Raw genomic sequence first — 27,567 nt, forward strand, 5'->3', positions numbered from 1 at the left:
CTGCAGGGGCTTAGTGATGAGTGTCGAAGGCCATTGTTGGCGAGGACTTGTTCTGCTACTCAGTCACGTATGTGCTTTGTTTCGCTGAATTCTCATGACAGTCCTAGGGGTGGTGGTTCCCATTTTATAAATGAGGGAGTGAAGGCTTAGTCCCGAACCCAGTCTGACCTCTGACCCTGAGCTTTTAGCCCCTGACTTTCCGTGTTCTTTCCCCTCCTCACAGGAGGGCTGGCATGTCCCTGTCAGGCTGTGAAGTACAGGATGGCAGGACCTTCCGTCCTCTCTGCATTTTCTGCACTCATTCTGGAGGCATCAAAAACTGATCCCTCACAGGTGTCCTGGCATCTGATTTGCTAGGACTTTGTGCTAGAGCCACCCAGATACTCTCTGCGATGCTATTGTCTGGCCCCAGCCTCGGCAGGCCTGGTGCTGACCACAGAATCTGTCCCCCGGGGCTTGGTACGGTGGCCACAGAGACAAGGAACTGGTCTGTAGTTTTAAGACAGTGCAAGAAATGTAAGGAAAGGTTTTACTCTTTCGTGTTAGAATTTCTTTACTTCAATTTCTCCTTTCTCTCTTTTGTGTTTGTGTGTATGTGTGTATTTAAAAATATTCTCGGTGCGGGGGGAGAAAAGAAAAGAAAATATTCTGAGGAGCCCTGGCTGTTGTGGCTCAGTGTATTGAGCACTGGCCTGCAGACCAAAGGGCCACCGGTTTGATTCCCAATCAGGGCACATGCCTGGGTTGTGGGCCAGGTCCCCAGTTGGGGCCAAGTGAGAGGCAGCTGGTCCATGTCTCTCTCTCTCTCTTTCTCCCTCCTTTCCTCTCACTCTGAAAATAAATAAGTAAAATGTTTAAAAAAATATTCTGAGGAAATTAAGTATTTCAGATACAGTTGAGGCCCCTACTTCCCCTTCATGCTCTCCCTCATGGCAGACGACCACTGTTTGGAATTTGTGCATTTGCTTTGCGTCCTCTCTTCTTTTAAAACATACTTCCGCCCCCAAAGCACCATAGGGTACCGTTTTGAAAGGCCACAAAATACGCAGTCCAAGAGTTTACAAAGTCCCGTGGGTGGGAGGTCACTGGAAGACGTCACCTCTGCTTCCTGGCTGAGCAGATGGAAGCCTGGAAAGATGATGAGCATTCTGGGTTCACACACAGAGTGGGTGTCACAATTAAAATTCTCATCAGCTGGATTGTAGAATTTGAAAAATTGGGGTGAAATTTAAATGAATAAGTGGGCAACAAGCCCAAATACATATTTAATCCTTAAGTCATACAGCGGATCAGTCTGACAAGTTTACGTAGTGTGGATTAAAACAAAAACTGGGTGAACAGAGATCCTTCCAGAAATGTGCACAGGCTGTTTTGACAGAGGCACAAACAGTAGAGAAAGGAATCACTTTATACCTAATGCTTTTGCGGCAGTCAGGGAAGAACTGTCTTAACCTGCACTTTGCTGTCCACTGTTACTTGAATTACTACTGTGTCAAAGACTTCTTTTTTTTCCTCTCTCTTAAGTCCTGAAAAAAGAATGGGATACTTAGCCCATTGGTGGAGAGGCTAAATGTCATCCTATTGAAAATGGCAAAGACTTTCACTGGAGAAAAAAGTGAATATTTTAAAAAATAAGACATTTCATTTAATGATTGCGAACATAGCTTTGACATTAGGCAGTTCTGGTTAAGGCAGCACTGCTGCGTTGCCCCGGTCTGATCTTAAGGAAGATTCTGTCGGAGCCTCGGTTTCTTTATATGTACGATGGGGATGATGATAATGGTGCCCATTGCAGAATCACTGTAGGAAGAAGTAAAGTATGCATACAGGGCGTAGCACAGTGCTCGGAAGTAGAGTAAGGACTCAGGTAGAGTAAGGACTCAGTAATGCTTGCTTTAACAAGTTTCACATAACAAAATATCTCAAGATAAAAGGAACAGAATAAAGAAGATAAATGTGATTGATGTAACAGCTAGTACATAGTATTGAAAAAAAACACAGAGTAAGCCTTTACATGGGAAAATCCTTAACTTGCTGGCAAATAAATAAATGCCAGTTAAAACAGACTTATGTGAGGAGCAAAGAGAAGTCTTAGGCAGACCTAATGTGGACTAGACTCTGGGGAGCCCTAGACACACCTAGACTCTAGACATTCCTCTGTCTCCTTGGAAGGACCAGTGTCTCCGACATTCTGTTCCACAACCTGGCAGCTACACTCGGAGATTCCGGAACAAAGGAAAGTCAGTTTAGCACCAGAATGTGCTCTGGAGCACTCGGATTAATGAGACATCAGAGCCAGCACGAGGGGTCCCACGGGGATGGTGCATGGCGGCAAGCTGTGTCTCAGCACTGAATTTTCCTCCTTTCCCCTCCCTTCCCAGCCAAACTCCAGGCTGCAGTGGTGCTGAACCCTGGCTACTCCTCCATCCCACCCATTTTCCAGCTCTGTCTGAACTGGAAAGGGGAAAAAACCAACAGCAATGATGACAATATTCGGGTAAGGCCTTGCAGGGGCTGACGGGAGGAGCAGGAAGAGCCTCTCTGGGGAGGAGGGCTTGGCAGAAGCTGCCTCAGCTGAGGGCTTAGGCCCTGGCATAGCGCCTAGGGCAGAGGGGCAGCCCGATTTCCTGGACGCCGCATGGTGTCGGAGAGGAAAGAGCCTGGGCCTTTTCCTCTCATCTCAACCAGTTTCCTAGCTTGGGCCCACAGGCTTCACCCCATTTATAAAATAGGGATAATATAAATGCCTGCCTTGAAAGGTGGTTGTCTTGGGCTTTTGTGAAAATGTGAATTAACTCGGAAGCATAGAATTGCTGGAATGAGGCGATACATGAGGGCATTGCAGCTGTTAATTATTATGCCTATTGATTTGATTCCGTGGTGGCCTTGAGGCTGTGGAGCATGTGTTTAACCCTACCACCTACTGCATTGGATCACATCTCGAGATTCCTTCTCTACCACCTCTGTCATCTGGGCTGTGGGTGTCCAGGGCGGGGAAAGTAATGGGTCCAAATCAGGAGAACACTATTGTTTTGAGGAGGGGGAGCCTCGGGGCAGTCCGGTCTGCTGATGGGGCGTGGGCCAGCTCCTGCAGAGGCCCAGCTGTGGTTCTTGTGGAGCCGCCAGACCCAGCAGTCGGAAGGTCGTGCTGAGTTTCTGGCCTTCCCACCCTGTAGGCCATGGAGAGTGAGGTCAACGTGTGCTACACGGAGCTGTGTGGCCCCCGGCCTGGCCATCAGCTCTTGACCAACCAGCTGCAGCGCCTGTGTGTGCTGCTGGACGTCTACCTGGAGACCGAGAGCCACGATGACAGCGTGGAGGGGCCCAAGGAATTCCCCCAGGAGAAGATGTGTCTGCGGCTTTTCCGGTGAGGGGAGGGGTGAGAGTGCCAGGGACCCCCAGTCCTGCCTCTCACGGGGGGTTGGGGCAGAGATCAGAGCCTGGCATAAGGGCATACCTCTCCCTAGATTCACTTCTCCCTGTTCACAGAGGAAATTAAGGTCCCGCTGCTGGGTTTCCTCGGGAGAGCTTGCTGCCTCCTTCCCGAAAGTTTCCCTGCAACGTTTCCTACCAGCCTGGTCCAGTTGTTCTTCACAAACACCCCCTGGAGTGGGGCTGCCCACTGGGTGAGCAGCACTGGACTGTGAACCAAGAGGATTCAGCTGAATCTTATTTCTATACTGTCCAAATAAGCTTTTCAAACACTGTGCACCTCTACAGGCCCCCAGAGTCTGCTGCACCCTTCCTAGGGGCTCACTCATCTGCGAGGACCAGCTGTAGGCGGCCGGGCTTTACAGAAGGAACCGGCTCTGAATGAGACAGACACAAGAGCACATCTCTGCTTTGCCGCTCACCCGCTGTGTGACCCTGGCAGAGTCGCTTCAGCTCAGCTCTGAGCCTGTTGCCTGAAGGCTGAAGTGGAAATATTGCCTTCTAGCTCATGATAAATTAGAGACGATTCATGTAAAGCTTCCAGAATGGTCCCTGGCACGGACGGGCTCAGGAAGTGCTAACCAGTCCTGATGGCTTGGTGTTCAGGGTGTCTGCTTTCACAGCACTTGTAGCTACTTTTCCTTTCTCTTTGGGGTCCTCTCTCTCCCTTTCATCCCCTAACTCAAGTGTTTAGAGTCCGTTCCCGAACTCCAGAGTTCACATTGCTCAGGAAGCCCTTCCATTCTGAAGGTTGGCTTGGGGAGGGTGGTGTCTGGCGGGGGTGAGGGGCTGTAGTTCATGTCCAAGCGGGACAACCCCCTGTTCCCCGTCAGTCTGAGAGGTGCCTTACTTGCTCCTCGTCTTCTCAGACAGCCAGTCCCAGCCTAGGGACGCTGTCCCCAGCACCCCCCTGCCCCTGTCTGGCACCTTGTCCTGCCTCATCTGTGGTGCTATCTGATAATAACCAGCTCTAGCCCCTGTGTGGCTGCTGGAGGTGGAGCTGGCGGCTGGGTGTTGGTGCCGTCCGGGACTCGCTCTCCCTAGTGGGTCTGTGTGCGACCTCGGCTCTTCCCGCCCGCCTAGCCTGCTCTAGCACATTCGAGGGTGGCATCTCTCACCTGGCCACTGTTTGTCTTCTGTTATCTGATGGTTCCCAAAGGCCCCATTTTGTGAAGTGCTCTGTATGTCATCTAGCCTGAGCTCCTCCGAGGGGATTCTGGGAAGGTGCTGCTTTGGCTGCTCGGATCTAATTAACTCCATGACTGGTGAAGTGCGGGGTTCTTGGCCTGAAGTCCAGTGAACTGCTGGGATCAAACCCAGGGGCCGTTGTTGTTATTTTTAAATGCAACAAATGTTACTTAGCATAGTCAGTCCCAACATTCAGCACAAAACATTTACAGAGGCTGGGTGGGTACCTTCAGGCTGTGGGTTCAGCTGTATGCTTAGACTTACCCGATGCAGTGCCCTTCTGGTGTCAGCAGGCATGCCTTCTGGCATCATGGTTATGAGCAAAAGCTTTGAGGCCAGAGAGACCTAGGTTCAAATTGCTGCTCCTACCTGTGTGACTAGGGTCTACACTTAGTCCCTTTGAGCTTCAGATTCCTCTCTGGTAAGGCAGCATTCACTTCGGGTGTGGTGGAACTCAGGGAGGATGGAATTAAACCGATGGAGCATGTAAAGTGCCGAGCGCAGTGCAGGCAGAGTAAGCCCGCACTGGGGTAAGCGGTGCCCTGCTGTTAGAACTGAAACCTTTTTTCTCCCCTCCTCTCTGCAGTCCCTGACACACACTCCCTCCCACCCTCCCTTACTCAGAGAAGATCAGAGGTGTTGCTAGTGGTTCCCACTGAATGTCAGTCATAGATGGATGCAGGAGGCCCCTACCTGGACATCAGTTACTGTGGAGTCATGGGGAGGAGGGCCCTGGGCGAAGTTTCGCTTGGGGCCCAGGGTGATAGCCGAAGCCCCTGAGCTTCATGAAGTGGAGGCTTTGGCATCAGTCCTGGTTTTGAATTTGGGCTCTGCTCCCTTCTGACTGTGTGATATTGGGCAGATAGTTTAACCACCTGAGCCTGTTTTCCATCTGTAAAATCTATAAAAGTATAGAAACAGTATCTCAGAGGTAGGCACTTAGTGCAGATTCTTCTCATCCCCTGACTTCAGACTCCCGCCTGCATGGGAATCTCCTGCAAAGGAGGTTTTTACCATTTTTTCTTAATTTTTTAAAATTATAGCACGGAACCATGTTGGTTGTTAAATGCAGAAACATCAGTGAAGAGTTGTGTAAAAACACTAAAACTGAGGGTGCCCAAGCCCCGTCCCCAGGAGTGCGCATAGGCAGTGAGGGCCCTTCCAGGCCTGTGTTCATGCACTTGCAGGCATATAGAGATGTCTTCACCAAAATGGTATCACACCTTCCATGCTGTTCTGCAGTCTCGCCCGTTCCTTTTTTCCCCCTAACAGCTGTACAGTATTGTGTGCATAACCATAGTTCATGCTGTCAGCCCAAAGGGCGTGGTATTAACTGCTCTCCCCTCTGTTTCTCTAGCGGTCCCAGCAGGATGAAGCCGTTTAAGTACAACCACCCTCAAGGATTCTTCAGCCATCGCTGACCTCCTGCTCAGCCTGTCACTCCCCCCTGGGCCCCAAGTGCTGTGCCTCTGCGCTCTCCTCTGTCCCACATGTGGCCCCTGATAGTCTCCAAGGGCAGGTTTTATATTTCCAGCTGATTAAAGTATCATCAGTCCAAGCGGCCTTTGTCTTGTGGCTCTTTTGGGAAGAGAGGGGCGGCCTTTGCAGCCTGTAAGGGCCTGTAGAAGCCACAGCACAAGCCCAGTGCGAAAGATTCTGCGTCTGCAGACAGGTACTCCCTGCTTGTCCACATTCGGCTTAGTTGTTTCTGTTTCGGGCGTCCTCATCATCTCGGTATTTATTAGTCTAAGACCCTACTGGGCGGTGGCAGGGCAAGCCAAAGTCAGCACAGCACAAAAGCAAAAGTTCTTCTTTCCACTGGACCTGTCGGTGCCTCTGATGGCCAGATTTTCTGATCGCTGGGTGTCACGAATGTCTGATGGATGGTGCCATGCAAATAGGTGACAAATATATCACAAAGAATAATTGTAAACCTTGCAGGATGTATGAAGGTGAGTGAGTGTGGAGAATCACAGGCAGAGCTGCCGCCCAGTGGGGCTCAGGCAGAGCGAGTCCAGGTGACATCTGAGAACCTTCGCGGTGATAACAGGCTAAGTGCCTCCAAAAATAACGGCTTGACTCTCCGAGGATTAAGAGAAGTCCTGGGGAAGTAGGTAACACCTTCTAACATATTTGCAAAATTACCTCTTTTGGAATCCTGCAGGAGGCGAGCACTGTGAAGGGGGGCATGGAGTGTTCCTGGACAGTTTTGTCAGAAAAACTGTGCTCAGCTCAGCAGTGCTCGTTCTTTATTCATTTTAAGAAGGAAATTATGAAGTGGTAAAAATGTTGAAGAATTATTACATAGTTGCAAGTGTAATTTAAAGTTTGATAGCTGCAAGATGAAGTAAGTTCTTTTCAGCTTTGTTGAGATGTAACTACCCACCATTGTGTAAGTTCAGGGCGTGCAGCATGATTATTTGATACACATTACACAGCGATCACCAGAGTAAGGTTAGTTAGTTACCACGTCATCACCTCATGTGGGTAACTGTTGTGTGGTAAAAACTTAAGATCTACTCTTTTAGCAACTTTCACTGTATGTAAATTTTATTTATGGGATAGTTCCGATCAAATGGGATTTTCTCCCACAACATACTTCGAAGTTTGGTCCCAATGTATGCGTATGCACTCCAAGTGCACTTTTGCCGATTATCTTCGGATAACATGGACCACTGGTATAAAAGCTGATAATTCTCCCTGGCTGGCGTAGCTCAGTGGATTGAGCGCGGGCTGCAAACCAAAGCATCGCAGGTTCAATTCCCAGTCAGGGCACATGCCTGGGTTGCAGGCCACAGCCCGCAGCAACTGCACATTGATGTTTCTCTCTCTTTCTCCCTCCCTTCCCTCTCTCAAAATAAATAAATAAAATCTAAAAAAAAAAAAAAAAGGCTGTTACTCTCCTGTCCTCTCAGCTGCTCACTGAGCGCCCAGTGATGAGGATTTTCTGAGGAAGACCTGGCAGACTCCCAGCCCTGCCCGTTCCCTTTCTTTTACAGATGGAAGCCTGAGTCCAGTGACGAGTGGAGAAGTCGCTTGCGGTGGCTCTGAAATAGCCGCCACTATCTGTGCCCCTCCTTGCCCTCATCCTGCATCATTCCTTTGAATTCTGGAGGTGGGTACTGTCCAGCCCAGAGGTCCTTGAACTTCAACTTGCAAGAGTCACCCCTCCTGGGAGCCAACTAGCAATGCAGATTCCCACACCCCACTCTACTATTTGGACTCAGTGGACCCAAGATGGGCTTGAGGTAGTGTATTTTTAACAAGCTCCCCAGGTACACATTGCCCTAGTCTCTTTTTGGAAGTTGCTGTACTTTCTCCCCTCCTTTTTATTGGTGACTTCTCAAGTAATGCAGAAGGACCCCTTTCTCTGTGAGCAGCTCCCCCTCTTCTGTCTTCTGCGCCTTGGGCAACAGCATGAGCCTCTGGGCACTTCTTCCACCCCATGGAATGAGAGCTCCTTGTCTTTTCTCTGACCTACTTGCCTGGGACTCTCCCTGCCAGCATCCCCTTGGTCTGGCCACCTTCAGGCCTTGCATCTTGCAGCCTGTGCTGAATAAGATTGAAGTGGGGCCTAAAAATAGTTCCTTTAATGGCCCCTGCATTGCGGTCTCCACTCCCTTAGCTGGAAGGCAGCCAAACTGACTCAGCACAAAAGCTTGTCTCCCTTAGCTGGGACAAGGTTGCAAAAAGCTTGTGAGGGCTGGGAGGAGGCTCTGTTTCCTAGGCAGGGACGTCACCCTTCAGAAGAGGTTTTTCTTCTTCAGAGGAGAAAAGGTTGAACAAAAGAATCCTCTGGCCTTAAGGAGAGAGTTTTTTTGTTTTAAATTTATTGATTTTAGAGAGAGAGAAGGAAGGAAAAAAAAACTCCATCAATTTGTTGTTCCACGTACTTCCGTATCATTTGATTCTTGCATGTGCCCTGACTAGAGATTGAACCTGTGACCTTGGTGTGTCAGGGTGGTGGTCTCATCAACTGGGCTACCCAGTCAGGGTAAGGGGAGGGCCTTAAAACTAGTGAGGAGCCCAGGACAATCCAACCCAGTTGAGCTACTTCACTGAGCCTTGTGTGCCTTGGTTAGGCAGACAAGGGAAGGGGCCTGGCTTGACTCCTCCTCAGCCACAGTTGACCTTTCCTTTCCTGGGGCTCGTCCCAGGCCACAACCCTTCCTGTCATCCTCCTGTACCTGGGAGGGACGCAGCCCAGGTTCCTTGCCTTTTTTAAGCTGCCACCCATATTTTTTATTTCTTCTAGTTTCTCCTTTGTTTTCTTCCCAGCTTGCCCTTTCCTAACTTTACAAATAAATCCAAGAGACCCTTCTTATTGAAAAGGTGCTCCTGTTGATCATTTGTGGGAAGCAAAGCCAGGAACCCCATCCATAGGAAGGAGCAGAGCTGCCAGACTTCCACAGGAATTTTCTCCCTGTCTGTGTAGCCCCGCCTCTGTCCTTTTCATAGCGCTCAGCAGCCTCTCTGGTGAGAACAGGTGTTAAGCATCTATTTTGGGTCAGGCTCTGTGCTCATTGTGCTTTTACATTTGCTGTCCTATTTCATTACAACAGGCCACCAAGCGTATACATTTTAACCAGTGAGGAAACTGAGGCTCAGAGGATGAGATGACCAGTTCATGCCCCGATGGTTCTCGAGCTGCCCGCCCAGGGTGCGAGCCCAGAGCTCTGTCTGCCCTCAAGGCTTTCCCTTTCACTGGAGCAGTTTCAGGCTCCACATGGCTTGCTGGGCCATTTATTCACTTTAGCAACACGTGTGCACTAGGAGTACTGTGGCGGTCAAAAGTTACAGCTTAGTGTCAGGCTGAGCCATCTGGGTCCTTGTTCCACCCCTGAGCCGCTGTGTGGCTCACCCTGAGCCTCAGGAGCTCTCACCTGCAACCGGGGTGACAACAGACCTTCCTCACAAGGCATTGTGGGGACTAAGTATCTCAGCAGCACGCCTGGTACCTTTCACTGCTCAGCAAAAGGGAGTGGTTCTTGTCCCTCCTCTATGGATTTCAGTCTGGTGAAGGGGCCTCTTAAGTAAGGATGGCTTTTTTTTTTTCTTAAGTTTTTTTTTAAGATTTTATTTATTTATTTTTAGAGAGGGAAGGGAGGGAGAAAGAGAGAGAGAGAAACATCAATGTGTGGTTGCTGGGGGTCATGGCCTGCATGTACCCAGACCGGGAATTGAACCTGCGACACTGAGGAAGGCCTTTCATACCTGAGGTCCCACTCCCCTGCTGGAGGGCTCCCAGGTCCTGGAAGCCCAGCCCTCTGGCCCCACCCCTCCTCGCCAGCAATGCACCCTCCAGTCAGTGGCCAAGCTGGGCTTCACCCTTGGCTGGAGCCAGGCTCCCAGCACCCATCACTCATACAAGGCCAACTGTGCATCTGTTATGATTATGTGGTTTTTTATGATCATGGGTAAGGTGGTGTTTCATTGATTTTGTCATGCTGAACCATCCTTGCGTTTCTGGGATAATTAGTCATGGTATATAATCTTTTTAATATGTCATTGGATTGGACTTGCCTAGCATTTTGTTGAGGACTTCTGCATCCATATTCATAAGGGGTATTAGTCTGTGGCTTTATTGTGGTTCTTTGTCTGGCTTTGGCATTAGGGTAATACAGGCCTCTGAGAATGAGTTAGGAAGTGTTCCTTCCTCTTCTATTTTTGGACATTTGAAAAGAATTGTTATTAATTCTTCTCTAAACATTTGGTAGTATTTGCCAGTTAAGTCATCGGGGCCTGTGGATGATCTCTGCGGATGGTTTTTAAATTACTAATTTAATCTCTATTTGTGGTGGGTCTGTTCAGATTTTCTGTTTCATCTTGAGTCAGTTTCAGTAGCTTGTGGCTTTTCAGGAATTTGTCGATGCGTGAAATGTTCTGTAGATGTGTGCTAGGTCTCACTGATATGAACTATTACAATTAAAAACTAGTCTTTTAGCTGCGACATGTTTGCTAATATAAATACAATTTAATATACTTAATGAATTTTCTATTATTGTATATTCAAGGTATTTTCCTTTTTTCCAAAATAGAAACAAGGCTAAAGTGAACATATTTTGTTTTTTAATATTCCTGTACAGACCTGTTACTTAATTTTGGATACATTCCTGAAAGTGACATACTTTGGTTAGAGCAACTAAGCTTTTAAGGTTGTTGATACTCATTAGATTGCCTTGCAGGAAGATTTTGACAATTTTCATTCCAACCATTAATTTCTGTGTGTACCCACTGGTGGTGGGTAAAATCGCTCCTTTGGATCCTCAGCTAGATGCACTCAAGCCACTGCTGACATTTGCATTGTTGCTGCCCAGCACCCACTCCTTTTTCTCCTGGTAACGGTACCTCTAATTTCCTTTGGGAACTGTGCCTCCCGAACTCTCAACTTCACTTCGAGGGGCCTGACATAATACTCCAGCTCCGGGAGTGGGCGAGTGATTTCAGCCTAGCTCATCAGTGTCCTTGCACATCCAGCCACAGAGATTGGCTCAGGGAGGAGCATATGACCTTAACAGACCAACGAGAATCCCCCTCCAGAGTTTCCTAGACTAGTGGGATGTGAGCCTGAAGCTTCTGGAGATCACATGGGGAGGTCCTGCCTGAGAATGAAGCCTACACAGAAGAAAGCAGCCGAGAGATGGAGAAATGAGTGACAGCATCTTGGAGAACAATCATTTGTGATTTCACCCAGATCAAGCTGTATCTGAAGCAGTTCAACCTTTTTGACTATGTAAACTGTCTATTATTATTATTATCATTAACTATCAGTAGCAGTATTTTGCTTAAGCTAGTTTAATTCTGTTTTGACCACCCTACCAGAAGCAATGCTGCTGACTATGAAAATCTCCTCCAATGCATCCCCTCAGGAGCTGCTGGTCACAAGTCTCTGGGACACTGCTTAGAGCTATCAGTGCTGCTCTCCAGGGAGTCCCCGCACTCCTCCCTCCAGGCACTTGGTGGGACTACTCTGCCCATCCCCTCTGGCATTAGACACAACTGTATGAATCGCTTTGGCCAAGGAGATGTTGCTAGAAGAGAGCTTTATCATTTCTAGACCGAAGTTTTTCTTATCTTTTCTTGTCTTGTCTTATCTTATTTTTGTTTGTTTATTACTCTTTCCTAGGTAGAAGTTTGAAGAGCCACATTCCCTCCCCCTTGCCTCAGTCAACTTAGAAGCCTGAGTCTAGGTTATTAGCTTGAGTCCCTGAGTGACCAACAAGAATAGAGGCTCCCGCCAACCCACAGTGGACACACAGCATGATGAGAAAGATGCTTTCTTTGTGTTAAGGCATTGAGATGTAGTTGTTTATTATCATAGACAGAACCTAACCTATCCTCTGTAAAACAATCTCCTTGGGGGAAAAAAATGAAGGATGTTTTTCATTAACTCAGCTCTATCTGCTAAGCTAACAACTAGCTAGCAGGGAGGGTGTGTCCCAAAGCGGTCACATCATCCGTGCCCTCTAGGCCTGACATCTGACAAGCAATTTCTTAGCAAATTGATTTTATTGGTTTTTCTTACGGCTTGTTATCCTTCCAGAGAGAGGGAGGATGATTTGGTTTGGCAGGTGGTTAGAGTCAGTCCTGGTTGGTATCTGGCAAGCTAATACCTACAGCACCAGGAGCACGTCCACTTAGGGCAAAAGAAGAAGGGCAGCTAGGTGAGATCCTTCTGTCCTGCCTGTGCCACTTGGGGCCACCACAAGCATGATCTCATCAAGGAGGATGGGGGCTTTTGGCATTCCAAGAATCATCAGCACCCGGTTTAGAGATGATCGTCTTTTATGTTTTGGGAGAAGAGGGGGGCAGGAGGATGGCAGAGTGAGGAAGAGCCTGGACCCTGCGGTCAGACAGGCCTGAATTGAAACCCAGGCTCCACTTCTTCCTAGTTCTGGGCTTTGGACAAGGTCCACTTCTCTGAACCTCAGTTTCCTCAACTGAAAAATGCAGGGTCCACAGTGGGCTTTTGTTGGACTGTGGGCATAAATACGTAGTCCAGGGTCAGCCCTTGCCCAGAAAGTGGTGGCCGTGGTGGTGTCCAAGCTGATGGCCCAGGTTCCAGTCTAGACGAGTCCCTTCTTATCTTCCATGGACACTGACTGAGTCAGTGACCCATGAGCGCACTTACAGCTCTTAACACCTAGCTCGTCTTCCCTCTAATTTCAAAACTGAGTAGACATTGGCTTTTAAGTAAAGGTCATTGAGGGCAATTTTTAAAAAATCAGATTCTTAATTAATACCCATTTAACCCACATGTTTTATACAGAACAAATTGGAAAGTGTAGCCATGCTACTAATTGGCTTTTTGGCCTTAGGCTCCTGCCCCTCTGGCCTCAGTGTCCTCATCTATTTAATGAAGAGATTGGACTAAATGATGTTTTGGTCCCTGTTTCTTTGACTAGTTACTCTCTGTTTAGTATAATGCACAGGGGCCTTTGTGTCTTTGCCTCGACCCCTATCTTCCACTCCAGATCTTAGGTTACAGTATTTACCTTTGCATTTTTGATCATATGTAATCTTTTGATATATCAATTTTTTTAAAATCCTTTGAAATAAGTTTTAACTTATTCAAAAGTTACAAATATAATACTTATAGAGAGTTCCGGGATAACCTCACTCAGCTCCTCCTAATGTCAACATCTTACACGATTATGGTACATTTATCAAACTAAGAGATTAATGTTGGTACATTATTATTTTTTATAAAAATTTTATTTATTTTTAGTGAGAGGGGGAAGGGGAGAGAAAAAGGAGAGAGACATCGATGTACAATAGAAACACTGATTGGCTGTCTCTTGCACGCCCCCTGCTGGGGACCTGGTCTCCAAGCCAGGCATGTGCCCTGGTTGGGAATTGAACCCGCAACCTTTTTGGTCTGCAGGCTGGTGCTCAATCCACTGAGCCACACCAGCCAGGGTTGAACACTATTAATAAGTGAATTGCACACTTTATTTGGTTCACTAGTTTCTCCCTTAGGAATCCAGTCCAGGGCACCACATTGCACTGAGTCACAATGTCGTTGTAGTCTCCTCCAGTCTGTGATAGTTTCTCAGTCTTTCCTTTGCTCTGTCCGTTTTAAGCACTTTCTCCAGACTAGTATGAGAGATGAGTGTTTTTGGCTAATTACACACTCCACTTTCTTTCTCCACCTTTCCCATGTATTTATCTTACTTTTGAGTGTAATCTGTATTCATTGCTTTTGTTCCACCTTTCCCATATATTTATCTTACTTTTGAGTGTAATCTGTACTCATTGCTTTTGTTATTATATAAATTTTACCATTAATTGTTGAATTGACTAGTGTATCAATCATACTTCCTCTTATATATAATATTTCATTTGTCCTGGAGTTAATAATTGCCTTCCTTTCATTATTTGTTTTGTTTTCTTTGAAATGTACTAACCATTTCCATACTCTCCAATAGCTCAGCAAGTCTTTCAGTTTAATGTTATACACAGTGGATAGAATTGATCGGTGTGATTTTTGTTCCCGGAGCTCCCCTTCTCCTCCCGTGCCCACTCCAAACTGGCCACGGGCTGCATAGCTATTGTCCTGTGATTCCTCTTTGTCATAATCCTGGAGTTTCTCTTCTTGTCTCTTCTTTGCTGTAGTCCCTGTTTTCTCTATTCCTAGGGTTTTTGGTGTGGGTTTTTTTTTGGGGGGGGGGGTTATGTTCTCTTTTTGTTGAGCATGTCCTGTAGTAAATTTCAGATAAAGGACCTGTGGGAATTAAGTTTTTGAGACATTGTATGCTTTACATTGTCCTTTTTCTACCCTCACACTTACTATATTAATATAGACTCCTAGGCAGTTTCCACCATTGCTGTTGAGAACTTCAAGATCATTCTGGTTCTTTATCATCCTATTGTTTGTTATTTTTTTATCTCTCTCTCTCTGTGGAAGATTTTTTCCTCTCTCTCTGTATTTCTGGGTCCTGAGATGTCAGGTCCAGTTTATGTAATTCAGATGGGCTGACTCCACCTTTGGACCGGAAGTTTGGCACGTGACCCAGCAGGTCCAGTTAGTATGTTCCCTTAATTTCAGGATGGGCTCACGACCCAAGTGTCTAGTACCACTGACTCCTCAGACTTGGGTTGAACTGATGAGGACACATTCTCTCTCTCTCCTCGATTTGTACCTGGAAGGGTACTAGCCCATAGTTACTTAGGATCTCCATGAAAAAGAAGGCCTTACTGAGAGAGAAGCTGTATTAGTTATCTATTTCTGTGTAACCAATTACCCCCAAATTTAGCAGCTTGAAAAATTCCCATGCTTGGAGAAAATTTATGTAAAAACATGGTTGTAAATGGTAGTCGATATTGTTATAAACAGTTTGGGGAGCTCAAGCATGACTTTTTTCAGAAAAGACACATGTGTTGGGAACCGCCCTGACTGGTATCAGAAGCTGAAACCCCCGCCTAGCTAAGGCTAAGGGAACACCCTTGGAACCGTAAGCCGGCAAGGAGATAAAAGCTTATCTCCCTGGCAGGAATGCTGCTTCTGCTGCTGAACCCCAAAAAGCTTGGTCGGTTAGCCAAAGACGGGTAAGATTCCCCACGGGGGAACAACCCAAGCCAGGCACGATCACTTTGGGAGGCCCCCCCAAAAGAAGGACTTGGGGGGGGGGCTGCAGCAAAAGGGGGGTGATGGACCCTCACTCCTCGGCTTTGACAAAGTCTGAGTTCTCAGCATCCGGAAGAAAATCTCCTTATCTCTCGGTGGCCTTAGTTCCCGTGCTCCACCTAAGCCTGAAACAATGACAGGGTAGTACAGCTCGGTACTGGGAAGTGCGGATTTCCCGGGGTGATCAGGCCTAAGAAAGAACATGTAAATTACTGTGAAACCTTCTTTGTTCAAGAATGCTCTCAGTTGAATGAGAAGGGTCTTAGGAGGAAGCTAGTTTGTTCCTCAGCCTTACAGCTCTTTGACCCCCAACTCAATAGACGGGCAGAGTTCTTTGTTTTCTATGGTTCCTTACTTCCCCCTAATGAGTACTGTACTTTACCTGAGTTATTATGTAGCATGAGCCCAATAAAAGCAGGTATGGACTGTAAATCGGCGCGCTCCTCACTAGAAGGGGTGGCCATTTCGTCCCTACTTCTCCACAGAAACTAGTTTGTCTCTGTGCATGTTTTTTCTCGCGTGTTTATCGTCGAGCCATCCACAGCGTTCCGTGGTCACTGCTGGTTGGTGACCCACGCGCAACACACATGGGGGTTCCCTAGGCCCCAGATTCTAATTTTGTGCTGTAGCCAAGTGCCAGGGCTTTTGGGGGTCCGTCTGATTTCCCTAGGACAGAGCTGCTCAGAAAATTAATGCTTAGGTTTCCATAGAGGTCATGGACGTGTTTGATAACGTGAAACCAATCAAAACCATTTCTGAAATGGCATGTAGGGTCCCCTTGTTTAAATGTGACCACCCTCAGCTGGTGGTCAAAATTAATGCTTAGGTTTCCATAGAGGTCATGGACGTGTTTGATAACGTGAAACCAATCAAAACCATTTCTGAAATGGCATGTAGGGTCCCCTTGTTTAAATGTGACCACCCTCAGCTGCCATGGCGCTCTTTTTTGAAAAATTCAGACATGTGACAGATGACAATGGTTGCTGAGATGAGGTGTGGACCATGGGCTGAGACGACCCAGGGCAGGACTTTGAGGAGCCCTTGGCCCGTTCTCTGCAGTGTACCACTTGGTTTCTAGCATAGTAACCGTTTCCTTCAGATGCCTTGTTACTCAGGACACTTCTGGCTGCAAGTGACAGAGCTGTGCTCCGAATGCGCTTTGGAGAAAAAGGGGCTTTACTGGCTCAAAGAATGGCCATGGAAGGGAGCACCAGATTCAGGGACCTGAAATCTGCCATGACTCACTAGGCATCTTGTCTGTTTAATCATCTTATCCTCTCTCACAGACTGGCTTTTCCACAAGGCTGGGAAAACGGCAGCCCACAGCTGTGACCCCCTATCCCCTCCCTACTGCCCACTTCCCACAACCAGAAGACTGCCAACCACTCTCACTGGCCCCAAGTTTAAAATCCCAGGAAGACTTTCATTGGCTCACCTGGGGTCAGGTGGCCATCCTTGGACCAATCACCAGTGACCGGTGGTACAATAGGGCCAATCAGAGAATATGATGGGTCTGAGAACCACCTGGTTGGGTCAGGGAAAGAAGCAATGCCCAGGAGCCGTACTATAGAACCAGGGTTAATGACAGTCCCAGAGTTGGAAACCACACAAAAACGTCACAGTAAAGACCCCACATAAATGCACAAAAATGCAGCTTTCAGAAGCATGTCTGGAGAAGCGTGTTGGAGTCCTGGTAAGTGACTATTGACAAACCGTTCCCAGTAGTGGTGAGTGCAGTCTCCCCTTCAGGCGAGTCAGCCACAGACGGCCCCTCACTCAGAAGGCTCACTCCTCCTTACGAGAGAGAACATATGCAGACTCTGTAAACGGACTGTTCAACGTCTTTAGAACCTCACCTGTTCCCACACTTCAGTATGCATTAGAATCAAGTGGGAGGGTGCCTTTCCCAGGCTTGCCTCTCGGCTTCTGATTCAATGGTCTGGGCTAGAACCAAGCCGTTTCATAAGGCTCCCAGATGATGCTGATGCAGGTGACCCACGGACCAGGCAGAGAATCCATGCGCCCGACCATCCGTCTACAAGATCATAAAAATTAAGCATCCAGCACACTGCCTGGCACATGGTTTGTGCTCAGGAAATAACACAAGAGGGGCCACGTAACTGGTCCCAGAATCTCAAGAGACCCCCCATGCTTGCTCAGTGCTGTGCAGTCTTGTGACATCTAGACCTCCCCTGGCCTTGCCCCTCTTGTGGCAAGAGGGGGCAAGGCCCCCTCTTGTGGGGGAAGAGGATAAATAACAGCAGCAGCATTTTCATTTCATAAGCACTTCGTTTTATTGCACAGAAGCAATTGAAAGTGGACTCCAGTGGAAAAGTGCGCCCTGGCATAATTCAGTGGCGACCAGCCCACCCACTCCAGCTCTTGCAGGATGGAGAGCTCTGGGCAAGGGCCTGACCACCCCTTTGGAAAACAGAAGGCATTCGGGAATAGGTTAAGACATCTCAAGCATAATGTGTTTCTAACTGCTCATTCATTATTGCGGTCATCTGTCTGTTGCACATACAGGAGATAAATGCACTTATTTGGACAGGAGGGGGGCAGTTTTTACAGTCAGGTGCTTACATGTGGCATTCGGCACAGATCACATTCTGCTACAGAAGCTATCATAACATAATGGTCCGTCGCCTGGGGAGGGTTTGGGACATGGGGGGTAGGGTGGGGAGTTCCCCTCCTTGCTAACATATTGCTAACAGAAATTCCTGTTCGGTGAAGGAGAGCCCCACCATCTAAGCGGAGTTTCTTATATGAAGAAAAGGGAGGAGGAAAAATGGAAATGTGTTCTGCCAACCCTTGAGCTCCCAGACCCTCCTGAGTTTCTTTGGCTGCTCTAGATGTTCCTTCCTCCCTACCTTACTTCTCCCCCTTGGGGGCCTTGTCTTCCGCGGCCTTCTCCGGAGGCCGGCTGTCTTTCTGGTCCGTGCTAGAGGACTTCTCAGCCTTTTCCGTCTGGGCTTTGCCGGGTGTGGGGGCCTCCTTGGCGGGCTCTTCCTTGGCTTGGGCCTCTGGTTTGGGTTTCTCCTCGGGCTTCTTGGCCTCTGTGGCTTTCTCCTCCTTGGCATCTTTTTTCTCAGGTGCTGCTGGCGTCTCTTCCTTCTTTGGCTTTTCTGGCTCCTTCTCTGCTGCTTTGCTGGGTTCTTTGGCCTTGGCGTCGTCTTTCTTGTCCGCCTCGGTCTTCTCTTTGGGTTTGGCCTCCTCCTTCTCCTTGGCAGGAGCCTCCTTCTCGGGAGTCACTGCTTTTTTCTTATCTTCTGCCTCTTCCTTCTTGGCTTCAACTTTGGCTTCCTTGGGCTTCTCCACAGCAGGTTCCTTCTTCTCCTGGACCTCGGGCTTTGGGGTCTCCTTCTTGGGCACCTCGTCTTTCTTGCTGTCCTTCTCCTCAGTTTTTGGCATGGCTGGAGCTTTCTCTTCCTCGGCCTTCTTTGGGGGCTCTTTTACCTGGGGTTTCTCTTCTTCCTTCGCGGGGGACTTCACCTCTTCCTTCTTTGAGACCTCCTTCTCAGGGGTCTTGGCCTCCTCCTTCACAGGAGACTTGGCCTTCTCTGGGGACTTGACCTCCTCCTTGCTAGGGCTTTTGGCCTTTTCGGGTGATTTGATGTCTGCAGGGGACCTTACTTCCTCCTTCACTGGCGTCTTGGCTTCTGGGGACTTCACATCAAGGGTCTTGGCCTTCTCAGGGGATTTGGCTTCTTCCTTCACCGGGGACTTGGCCTTTTCAGGGGACTTGACCTTTTCAGGGGACTTGACCTCAGCTGGTGATTTTGCTTCTTCCTTGACTGGAGACTTGGCCTTCTCTGGGGATTTGACCTCCTCTGGGGACTTGGCTTCTTCCTTCACCGGGGACTTGGCCTTTTCAGGGGACTTGGCCTTTTCAGGGGACTTGACCTCAGCTGGTGACTTTGCTTCTTCCTTAACTGGGGACTTGGCCTTCTCGGGGGACTTCACCTCAGCTGGCGATTTTGCTTCTTTCGTGGGGGACTTGGCCTTGGCTGGGGACTTGGCCTCTTCCTTCTCTGGGGACTCGGCCTCCTTCTCTGGGGATGCAGCCTCTTCTGCTGGGGGAGACTTTGCTGCTTCTTCTCCCCCTTCCGCTTCTTCCTCTTCTCCCCCTTCCTCCTCCTTGGCCTCCTCCTCTTTGGCCTCTTTCTCCTCTTCTTCAGTCACTTCTTCGGTCACTTGTATCTCCTCTGTCTGTTCCTCCACAATCACAGTTTCCTTCTCTGACTTTTCTACCACCTTGATCTTCTCTTCGCTTTTGACCTTTATGTGCGTGGACGTGGAAGGGATTTTGGGGAGTCCTTCTAGGAGGGAAAAGGGAGTTGGGCCAAAGCCAATCCGACACTCTTCACCCTCCAGGAGTTTTCTGCAGAAAGGATAATGGAACACATTACTATGAACTCGGAGCAGACTGGTGACTCTGGGGTCCTCCTGGTTTCCTCTGAAGGTCCGCAGTGTCCGTGATGGGGACTTCGGCAGAGGAAAAAACGTGAACGGTGGGCTCGTTGAGAGTGGAGAAAGTCACTTAGCAAATCATCCCAGGAACCCCCCAGAACGCTCACCCCAATGGCACTGTTCTGATTTAATGCAGCTATCTAAGGCTGCAACTTATAAGATAAAACAACTTTTTTTCCCCTTGAAAAACTGCCTTCAAGAGAGAGTGCCTAAATTAACAAAATTTACATGTATTGTCCCATGACTAAAATATTATTCAAAAGCCCTGACCGGTGGAGCTCAGTTGGGTGAACATTGTCCCACAAAGGGAAAAGTCGCCGGTTCGATCCCCAGTCAGCACACCTGCCTGGGCTGCAGGCCGGATGCCCAGCTGGGGGCCTGTGAGAGGCAACTGGTTGATGTTTCTCTCTCTCTTTCCCACTCCCTTCCCCTCCCTCTAAAAATAAATACATAAATAAATAAAATTCTTTTTTAAATAAATAAAATGTTTTCCAAGAGAACGTTGAGGTCCTAAGCAAAGAATTTCACACTTATAAGTTTGGGTGTAAGAGGTCTAAGCATGTTCCTATTTGAATTTCAAGGGTCCCCTGTCACCTTGCATTCTCATCCTGTAGGTTTTGGGAATACGGTGGTAGCAGCAGTGTGTGCTCTTTGCTGCTCACTAGGTATGTGGCTTTGGCCAAGCCACTCGAACTCTTTAAGCCCTAGTTTCCTCACTGGTAAAAAGAGGGTCATAAGAGCTCCTATTTCAGAGGGTTGTTTCAATGAAATGATGGGTAAAATGGGCCTGGAAATGCCTGCATCAGAGTAAGTGTGGGGTCACCTCTACGGACCAGTGCTTTGCAAGTTTAATGACATCGGAATCACCCAGGAATTCCATTAAAACACAGATTGTGATTCAGTAGGTCTCGGAGGGGGGAGCTGAGAGCACATCTTTCTAAAAAGCTCATGGAGGATGCTGACTGTGCTGGTTCATGAACCAGGCTTCGAGTAGTAGGACTACAGCCCAGGGTCAAGAGGTGGGAAGTCAAGGGTCAGCAGACAGCAACGGGCACAGGTCCTCACGGGGTCAGCTCTGCTCCTTGGCAGGAAACCGCTGAGCCGGGAGGTCTCGTGGCCTTCCCATGGCTACCATTTACTGAGGAATTTCTCTGCGAGCCCAGTGCTACCCGCATCCCCGGATTAGCTCATGAACAGGATTAGCTCCTCCCAACAACCCATGACACAGGGGGTGACTGTGTTTTGTTGTTATTGTTTAGTTTTATGAATTTTTAGAACAGTTTGTTTGAGCCAAACTGACGACACGTTGGGGAGCAAGATTTCAAATGTCCCTCATCTAGGTACTCTTATTATAGCCCCCATGTTGTTTCCGCAGGAAACAAATACTCAGAGAGCTAAGAAACTAGAAGAGAAAAAGTTGCAAAGGCCCTTTATCACTCAATTACCTCTTTTCCCTCCAAAGCAAAGCTGGCTGAATTTGGGGAAGGGGTGAGGAACTTTAACCCTCTAAGTCACTGTCAGGACGAAAATAAGTCACTCTCGAGAGTTCTGTCTCTCAGCCCAGGCTGATGTGGCCCAGTGGACTGAGCACTGGCCTGTGAGCCAAAAGGTCACCGGTTCCACTCCCAATGCGGGCACATGCCTGGGTTGCAGGCCACGTCCCCAGTTTGGAGTGTGTAAAAGGCGACCAACTGGTGTGTCTCGCACATATCGATGTGTCTCTCCTTTAAAAAAGATCTTAAAAAAATATTTTTGTTTCTCAGAAAGCAGAATGGTGGCTGCCAGGGCTGGGAGAATGGAGGAAAAGGGAGTGGGGAGTCACTGGTTCATGAACACAGAGTTTCAGTTTGAGATGATGAGAAAGTTCTGGAGGTGGATGGTGGTGATGGTCACACAACAACATAACTGCACTTGATGCCTCAGAACTGTGTGCTTAAAAATGGTTAAATGGCAAATTTGATGTTGCATATATTTTACCACAATAACAAACTTCATCTTGATCTCCAAGACAGGCAGGCTGCCTCACAGGGGGAGCTTGAAGCCCAAGGCTTAGCTCCTCATGAGAATACAAGGGCTCCCCACCCCCTGAAGGGCCCCTGGCCCACCTCACCTGTAAGCAGCAATCTCAATGTCCAGAGCCATCTTGACATTGAGCAAGTCCTGGTACTCTCGGAGCTGGGCTGCCATCTCCCACTTGGTGTTCCTCAGCTCAGCATCCAGCTGCTGGATAGCTTCCTGCAGAGGAGAGGCCGCACGCACATCAAGCGCCAGCCAACACCCGGCTCTCGGTGCCAGAGAAGCTGGGTGGGGGGCGGGTGGGCATGCAACCCGAAGCAGTCCTATCCAGCGTGCGGCTGGAACCAACCCCCACCCTGTCAAAGCTGTGAGGGTCTCTTTCATGGATACGGAAACCACGTGGAGCAGAAATTCAGCTACGTATATAACTTCAGCCTGGGAAACAGTCTGGAATGAAACACACCAGATTCTAACGATGGTTATAGCTGGTCAGTCAAGACGATAGCTGAATTTTCACAGATCTCTTAAGCTTAGAAAATGCTCAGCGGGAACACAGCCTCGTTTGCTTTGACTCCCTACTGGTTCCCCAATTCCCCAAAGTGCCTGCCACAGAGTAAGGGCTCGGGAAGCATCTGTCATGGACAGCTGAGACAATGCACAGAAGCTAAATGAATTGAAGCTTCTTCCCTGTTCCCAGGCCCATATAACCACTGCTGAAAGTAAACCATTATGGCCCTGACCAGTGTGACCCAGTTGGTTGGGTGTCATCCCACAAAGTGAAACGTCGCTGGTTCGACTCCTGGCCAGGGTACATGCCTGGGTTGCACGGGTGCTTCCTGGTTGGGGTGTGTGTGAAAGGCCACCAGCAACGGGCTGGCGTTTCTCTCTGTGAAACATTGATGTTTCTCTCTCTCTTTCTCATTCTCTTCCCCTCTCTCACAAAATAAATAATCTTTTTAATAAAGATTTTATTTATTTATTTATTTATTTATTTTTAGAGAGGGGAGGGAGGGAGAAAGAGAGAGAGAGAGAGAAACATCAATGTGCGGTTGCTGGGGGCTGTGGCCTGTAACCCAGGCATGTGCCCTGACTGGGAATGGAACCTGCGACACTTCGGTTCGCAGCCCGTGCTCAATCCACTGAGCTACGCCAGCCAGGGCAAAATAAATAATCTTTTAAAATAAATAAATTAGTTAATTACATAAAGTAAACCATTATGACTGATTTTCATTGCCTCCTTTTTTTGCTTTCTTGGTTTTCTAACTTTTCTATCATTGCCACATATTATTTGCATAATAATTTTTTAAAAAGTGATGTTTTTGCCCTGACCAGGGGGCTCAGTTGGTTGGAGCATCATCCAGAAGGTTGTGGGTTTGATTCCTGAGGGTGCATACCTATACCTAGACTGCAAGTTCAATACCCAGTAGGGGATTGATTGATATCTCTCTTTCTCTCTCTCTGTCTCTCTGTCTCCCTTTTCTCCCTCTAAAATCAACAAACATATCCTTGAGTGAGGATAAAAAATAAAAAAAAATTTAAAGTGATGTTTTCTTTTGCAGTTGTCTTTAATGGGGAATCTGCCAAGGCCTTCCCCAGGTTACTTAAACTCAAAGACACTGGTTACTATTCACCAAATACCCTTATTGTGATCAAATCCTGCTACGAACATTCACACTCATACTACCCCCCTCCCTTTTTAATCCTCACCCAAGGACATTTTTTCATTGCTTTCAGAGAGAGAGGAAGGGAGAGGGAGAAAAACATCAATTGGTCATTTTCGTACTTTCCTAATTGGGAATCAAACCCACGACCCTTCGGTCTACGGGCCAACACTCCAACTAACTGAACCACACCAGCCAGGGCCACACTCCTCTCTTAAAACATTTGTCCATCTCCTTGGCCTTCACAGCTCTGCTCGGCAGCCTTTTTTTTTCTCCCTTCTTTCTTTTTCACTGAAGGAATGAATCCAGATTCAGAGATACAGATGAATTTCCTGGGATCTCATACCTAGGAAGACATACTGGTATACCTGGTACGTTTGACTCCAAGGCCCATAACCTTGACCACTACAACCCTGCTCAGAGAAGGACAGTGATTTGCCCAGGGTCACCCAACCAGGTGAGGCAGTCTGGCTCTCCGCCCCTCCCCTGCCCACCTGGTAGGATGCGATGTCAGCCTGATGACGATCCTCCAGCTCAGAGCGCTGCCTCTCCAGCGAGTCCTTGGTGCTTTTGAGTGCCTCCAGCTCTGTGGTCCTGGCCTGCAGCTGGCGCCGGTACTCAATGATCTCCTCCTGTGCTGAGCGCATGGCGTCTGTGTTCACCTTGGCTGCCTCGGACAGTCGGTCCAGCCTCACTGGGGGAGGAGGGAATAGGGCAAGGTGAGACACACCTGGGTATGTGTTCCAGTGCCCAGATCCAGATGACACACATGGGTTGAGGACCTACTGGGAGCTGGGTGCCATCTTGGATGCCTGACTCATTCTATCTGGCATTATAGGCAAATGACTACTGCCCAAGGCCACCCAGCTAGCGAGCGGCAGAGCTGGGATTCAAATCTACAGTCTATCAGGCTCCAAAGATTAGACCATCTCCCCAGCTCAGGATGCAGAAACCCTACAGGGCAGAGGAAGCCCCCATTTCTGGTCCTAATGCCTGGTTCAGCTCCCCAGCAAGAAGTGGCAGTACTGGGGGTTCAGATGTGAAACTTGGCTTAACTCTGAACTTGTGGCTCAGAGTTTAACTATGAACTTGTGTTGAACAAGTTCATTAGCCTTTGCCCTTTGAAGGCATGAGGGTGCTGTAGCCACCATGTCGCCATAGTCTCCTCCTTGCAGGTTTCTGCTGGGCAGAGCCCAAGGTCACTGCAGAGCCTGAGGTCTGTGTGCCAGCTCCTCTGGCTGCACATTCTGGCACTGGAGCCCCTGAGCCAAATGCAGCCACACCTGGCCCCTGCCAGCAAAGGGCTGCTGCTTCCTAGACCTTCCAGGGCTGGTGGAGGTGTAGAAACTAGTCTATATCACCTGAAAGAGAACATCCTGAATCCTGAGGTAGTGACACCCAGGGCCTGAGTTAGGGGTGTGGGAGGAAGAAGGGAAGCCAGCTGGATGGGTAGGATGGACTGCTTGTACGAAGGGCACAGCCCAAGAGAACGGAGGGGTTTGCTTTGGGAGGAATCTTGCTGCAGAGATGGGGGAGGGGACAGTTCTGTCACTGCAGAGGAGTTGGGGGTGGGGGGCAACGGGGAAAAGTCATCATTCATCCAAATCCCAGCTTTCCTGGCTTTCCCTACTAGTGCCCACAAAGATTTAGAAACCATCCCTATGGGTGATCGTTTACCCACCGTGGATCACAAGGCTGGAAATCACTGAAATACCTGCACCCTCTCCCAAGAACAATACACAAAGTTTTGCAGCTGGGCAGGGGAGGGGGAATCCTGGAGCTGTCCAGGGTAAGAAGCCCACTCCCATCTTTCAGCCCAAATAGAGAGGAAAACCAGAGAGGACAAGCGCTGGTCAAGGTCACCCTGCAGCTGCTGGGAAAAGCTCCAGAGCTGCTGCAGCTGCAGTCTAGCTGACTCAGGGCGGCATGGTGGCAGGGGGCAGCCTTGGGAGGCTCCCTCGCCAGGCTCCCAGTTTCCGGGGCCAGGAGAGGGGACATTAAAGGGCTCACGGACCACCTCAGTCTCAGGTACCAACTGGTTGTAGTGATGGCCCCCCCTGGGGAGAAAGGATGTGAGAATGCCACACCTCTCCCCTAAATAGTGGGGAGAAGCCTGATAAGAAGAATGGAGTCCCCAGCCCGGGTGCAGGAAATGGGGACGGCAACGTTGGGCATGGAAGGCAGGTTACTTTGAAGGGCAAAGAGTCTCCAGCGCCTGTGATCAGAAGCCAGCAACTGCTTTGGTGGTATAGAGGGAATCTGAGGAAAGGGGCCTCGGTGTAGGGTTACCTAACTATGGTGGGGGAGACCAGGGGGGTCCCAGAGTTAAAGGACAAACGTAAGGGCCCTAGAGAGAGCAGCCAAAGGGGGAGGCACAGTTGTGGAGGGTGGGGGTGGGTCAGTCCCACATGAGACCCAGAGGGAAATCATTACTCAACTAAGGATTATGCACTTTACATGGGGAAGCTGAGGAACGCATTCTCCAGTCCTGCCACCTCCACATGCAGCCCCTGGCGTCACACCACCCTGCCCCTCGCTGCTGGACCAGCAGGGGGCGCCCTGTCCTCCCCACCACCGCGAGTTTGCGAACCTCGGAACCACTCCTCGGACTGCAACGTGCTTTGCACCGCGTGGCCTTCGAGCTGCGCGCGGATCTCGCGCAGCGCCGACGTCACGTCGCACTTGAGGGCGTCCCGCGAGTCGGCCTGCGCCTGTGCCTGAGCGGCACTGCAGCCCTGGATCTGGCTGAGCAGCTCCCCCACCTCTTCCTGGTGGTGGCGCCGCAAGTAGCCGCATTCCTCCTGAAGGGCTTGCGCCTTCTTCTGCAGCTCCGCGCGCGCCGCCTCGGCCTCCTGCGCAAAGCGCGCGAGCGCGCGCGCAGCCGCCTCTGCCTCCTCGCGCTGCCGGGCCTCGTCATCCAGGCGCTGGCGCACGTGCGCGATGTCCTCGAGCAGGTGCTCCTGCTCCAAGCGCAGCTGGCCGCGCGCTGCGCCCAGGCGCAGCACGACGCCGCGCATCTCGCGCACCTCGCGCTCGTACAGCTCGCCCATGGCAGCGCGGCCCGCCTGCTGCTGCCGCAGCGCCGCTGCCTCGCCCTCCAGGCTGCGGTTGTGAGCCTCCAGCTGCCGCACCTTGTCTATATAGCCCGCGAAGCGGTCGTTCAGCACCTGAAGCTGCTCCTTCTCGCTGCGCGCTGCCACCGCGGCCACCATGCTGCCCTCCGGCCCGTTGCTCAGCGTGTCTAGCGAGTCGGTGCTGGAGGCGACTGCCGCGCCGCGGAAACGGCTCGGCGAGGCGGACGCGGAGCTCACCGTCGTCCGCGTCCACGAGTGGAAACCACTCGACGAGCCGGCAGCCGAGCGCGCTCCGCCCGCGCCGCCCTTTCGAGCCAGCGCGTAGTGCAGGCTGCCACCTCCGTGCAGAGACGCGAACGGGGTTCCCAGCAAAGCGTCGGCGCCGCTGAAGCTCATCATGGCTGGAGCAGGTGCGGCCGCTGGTAGAGTGGGAGCTTGGGGCCGGGACGGGGTGGCTAGCACTGCGGCAGCAACGGGACGCCTTTTATATAGCAGCCAGGCCGAGTCCAGCCCCTCGGCAGTGGGGGGGGGGGGCGGGGGAGGCGGGCCCCGCCCGCCTCCTCCCCTGCTGCCCCGGGGCTGGCCGGCTCCGCCGCAGTGAGAGGGGCGGGGCAGGGGGGACTTGGGAGTGAAGGGGAATCCACGAGGCGTCAGCGGAGCGCCCCCCAGCCCCGCCTCGAGGTCAGATTAGGGGATAGAGGACTCCCAGAGTGGACCGGCGGGGACCCCCGGGTGCGAATCGGAAGACCCTGCTACTGTGTTCTGAATGAGAGAAAGGGGCCGAAATAGGGAGAGGACATGGAGAGCTGCTGAGAACAGGGGCAGAGTGCCTTAGGGAGGGAGCGATGGAAGACTGTAGTCGGTAGGGTGAGGGGATCGCTGCATGAAATGGGGGCACGAGATTTCCCTAATAGTTAGAGAGGCGCTCAGGATAGGCGGTGCAGAGTGTCCGCAGCTGCCCCGGAACAGGGGAGGGAGCGAGGTCATCCTGAACGGAGGCTTGGTGGGTACTACGGAGGGCAGAGACAGAAGACCTCCGAAGGGAGTTTCACTGTTTCCCGCATAGCTAGAGGGGCCACCCGGAGAGGGACCGAGAAGC

At 49.9% G+C, this 27,567-nt stretch overlaps 2 protein-coding genes across 5 annotated transcripts in view; one reads left to right on the forward strand and one right to left on the reverse strand.

The window, feature by feature from the left end:
* THOC5 (THO complex 5) overlaps positions 1 to 6,178 on the forward strand; it is a 29,696-nt gene extending 23,518 nt beyond the window's left edge. For all 3 annotated transcript variants that reach the window (XM_045826801.1, XM_045826804.1, XM_045826802.1), the window contains 3 exons: positions 2,382 to 2,497; positions 3,177 to 3,367; positions 5,978 to 6,178. In XM_045826801.1, coding sequence (XP_045682757.1) covers positions 2,382 to 2,497; positions 3,177 to 3,367; positions 5,978 to 6,041 — 371 coding nt within the window. In that variant the 3' untranslated portion in view covers positions 6,042 to 6,178. The remainder of the gene's footprint in view (positions 1 to 2,381; positions 2,498 to 3,176; positions 3,368 to 5,977) is intronic.
* An 11,338-nt stretch (positions 6,179 to 17,516) lies between these two features.
* NEFH (neurofilament heavy chain) lies at positions 17,517 to 26,913 on the reverse strand. Of its 2 annotated transcripts, XM_045826711.1 has the most exons (5): positions 25,985 to 26,913; positions 23,889 to 24,088; positions 21,828 to 21,952; positions 19,151 to 19,628; positions 17,517 to 18,994 (listed from the first exon to the last, which is right to left on the reverse strand). In XM_045826711.1, the coding sequence occupies exons 1-5, from the start codon at positions 26,865 to 26,867 to the stop codon at positions 18,119 to 18,121; spliced, it is 2,562 nt and encodes an 853-aa protein (XP_045682667.1). In that variant the 5' UTR covers positions 26,868 to 26,913; the 3' UTR covers positions 17,517 to 18,118. The 2 variants fall into 2 exon arrangements, with proteins under 2 accessions (XP_045682667.1, XP_045682666.1); XM_045826710.1 differs by having other exon boundaries at positions 17,517 to 19,628.
* Between the last annotated feature and the right edge of the window lie 654 nt (positions 26,914 to 27,567).

Source organism: Phyllostomus hastatus, unplaced genomic scaffold (genome assembly GCF_019186645.2).
Source record: "Phyllostomus hastatus isolate PE091 unplaced genomic scaffold, TTU_PhHast_1.1 phas_scaffold_760, whole genome shotgun sequence".
In the NCBI taxonomy this organism is placed as follows: Eukaryota; Metazoa; Chordata; class Mammalia; order Chiroptera; family Phyllostomidae; genus Phyllostomus; species Phyllostomus hastatus.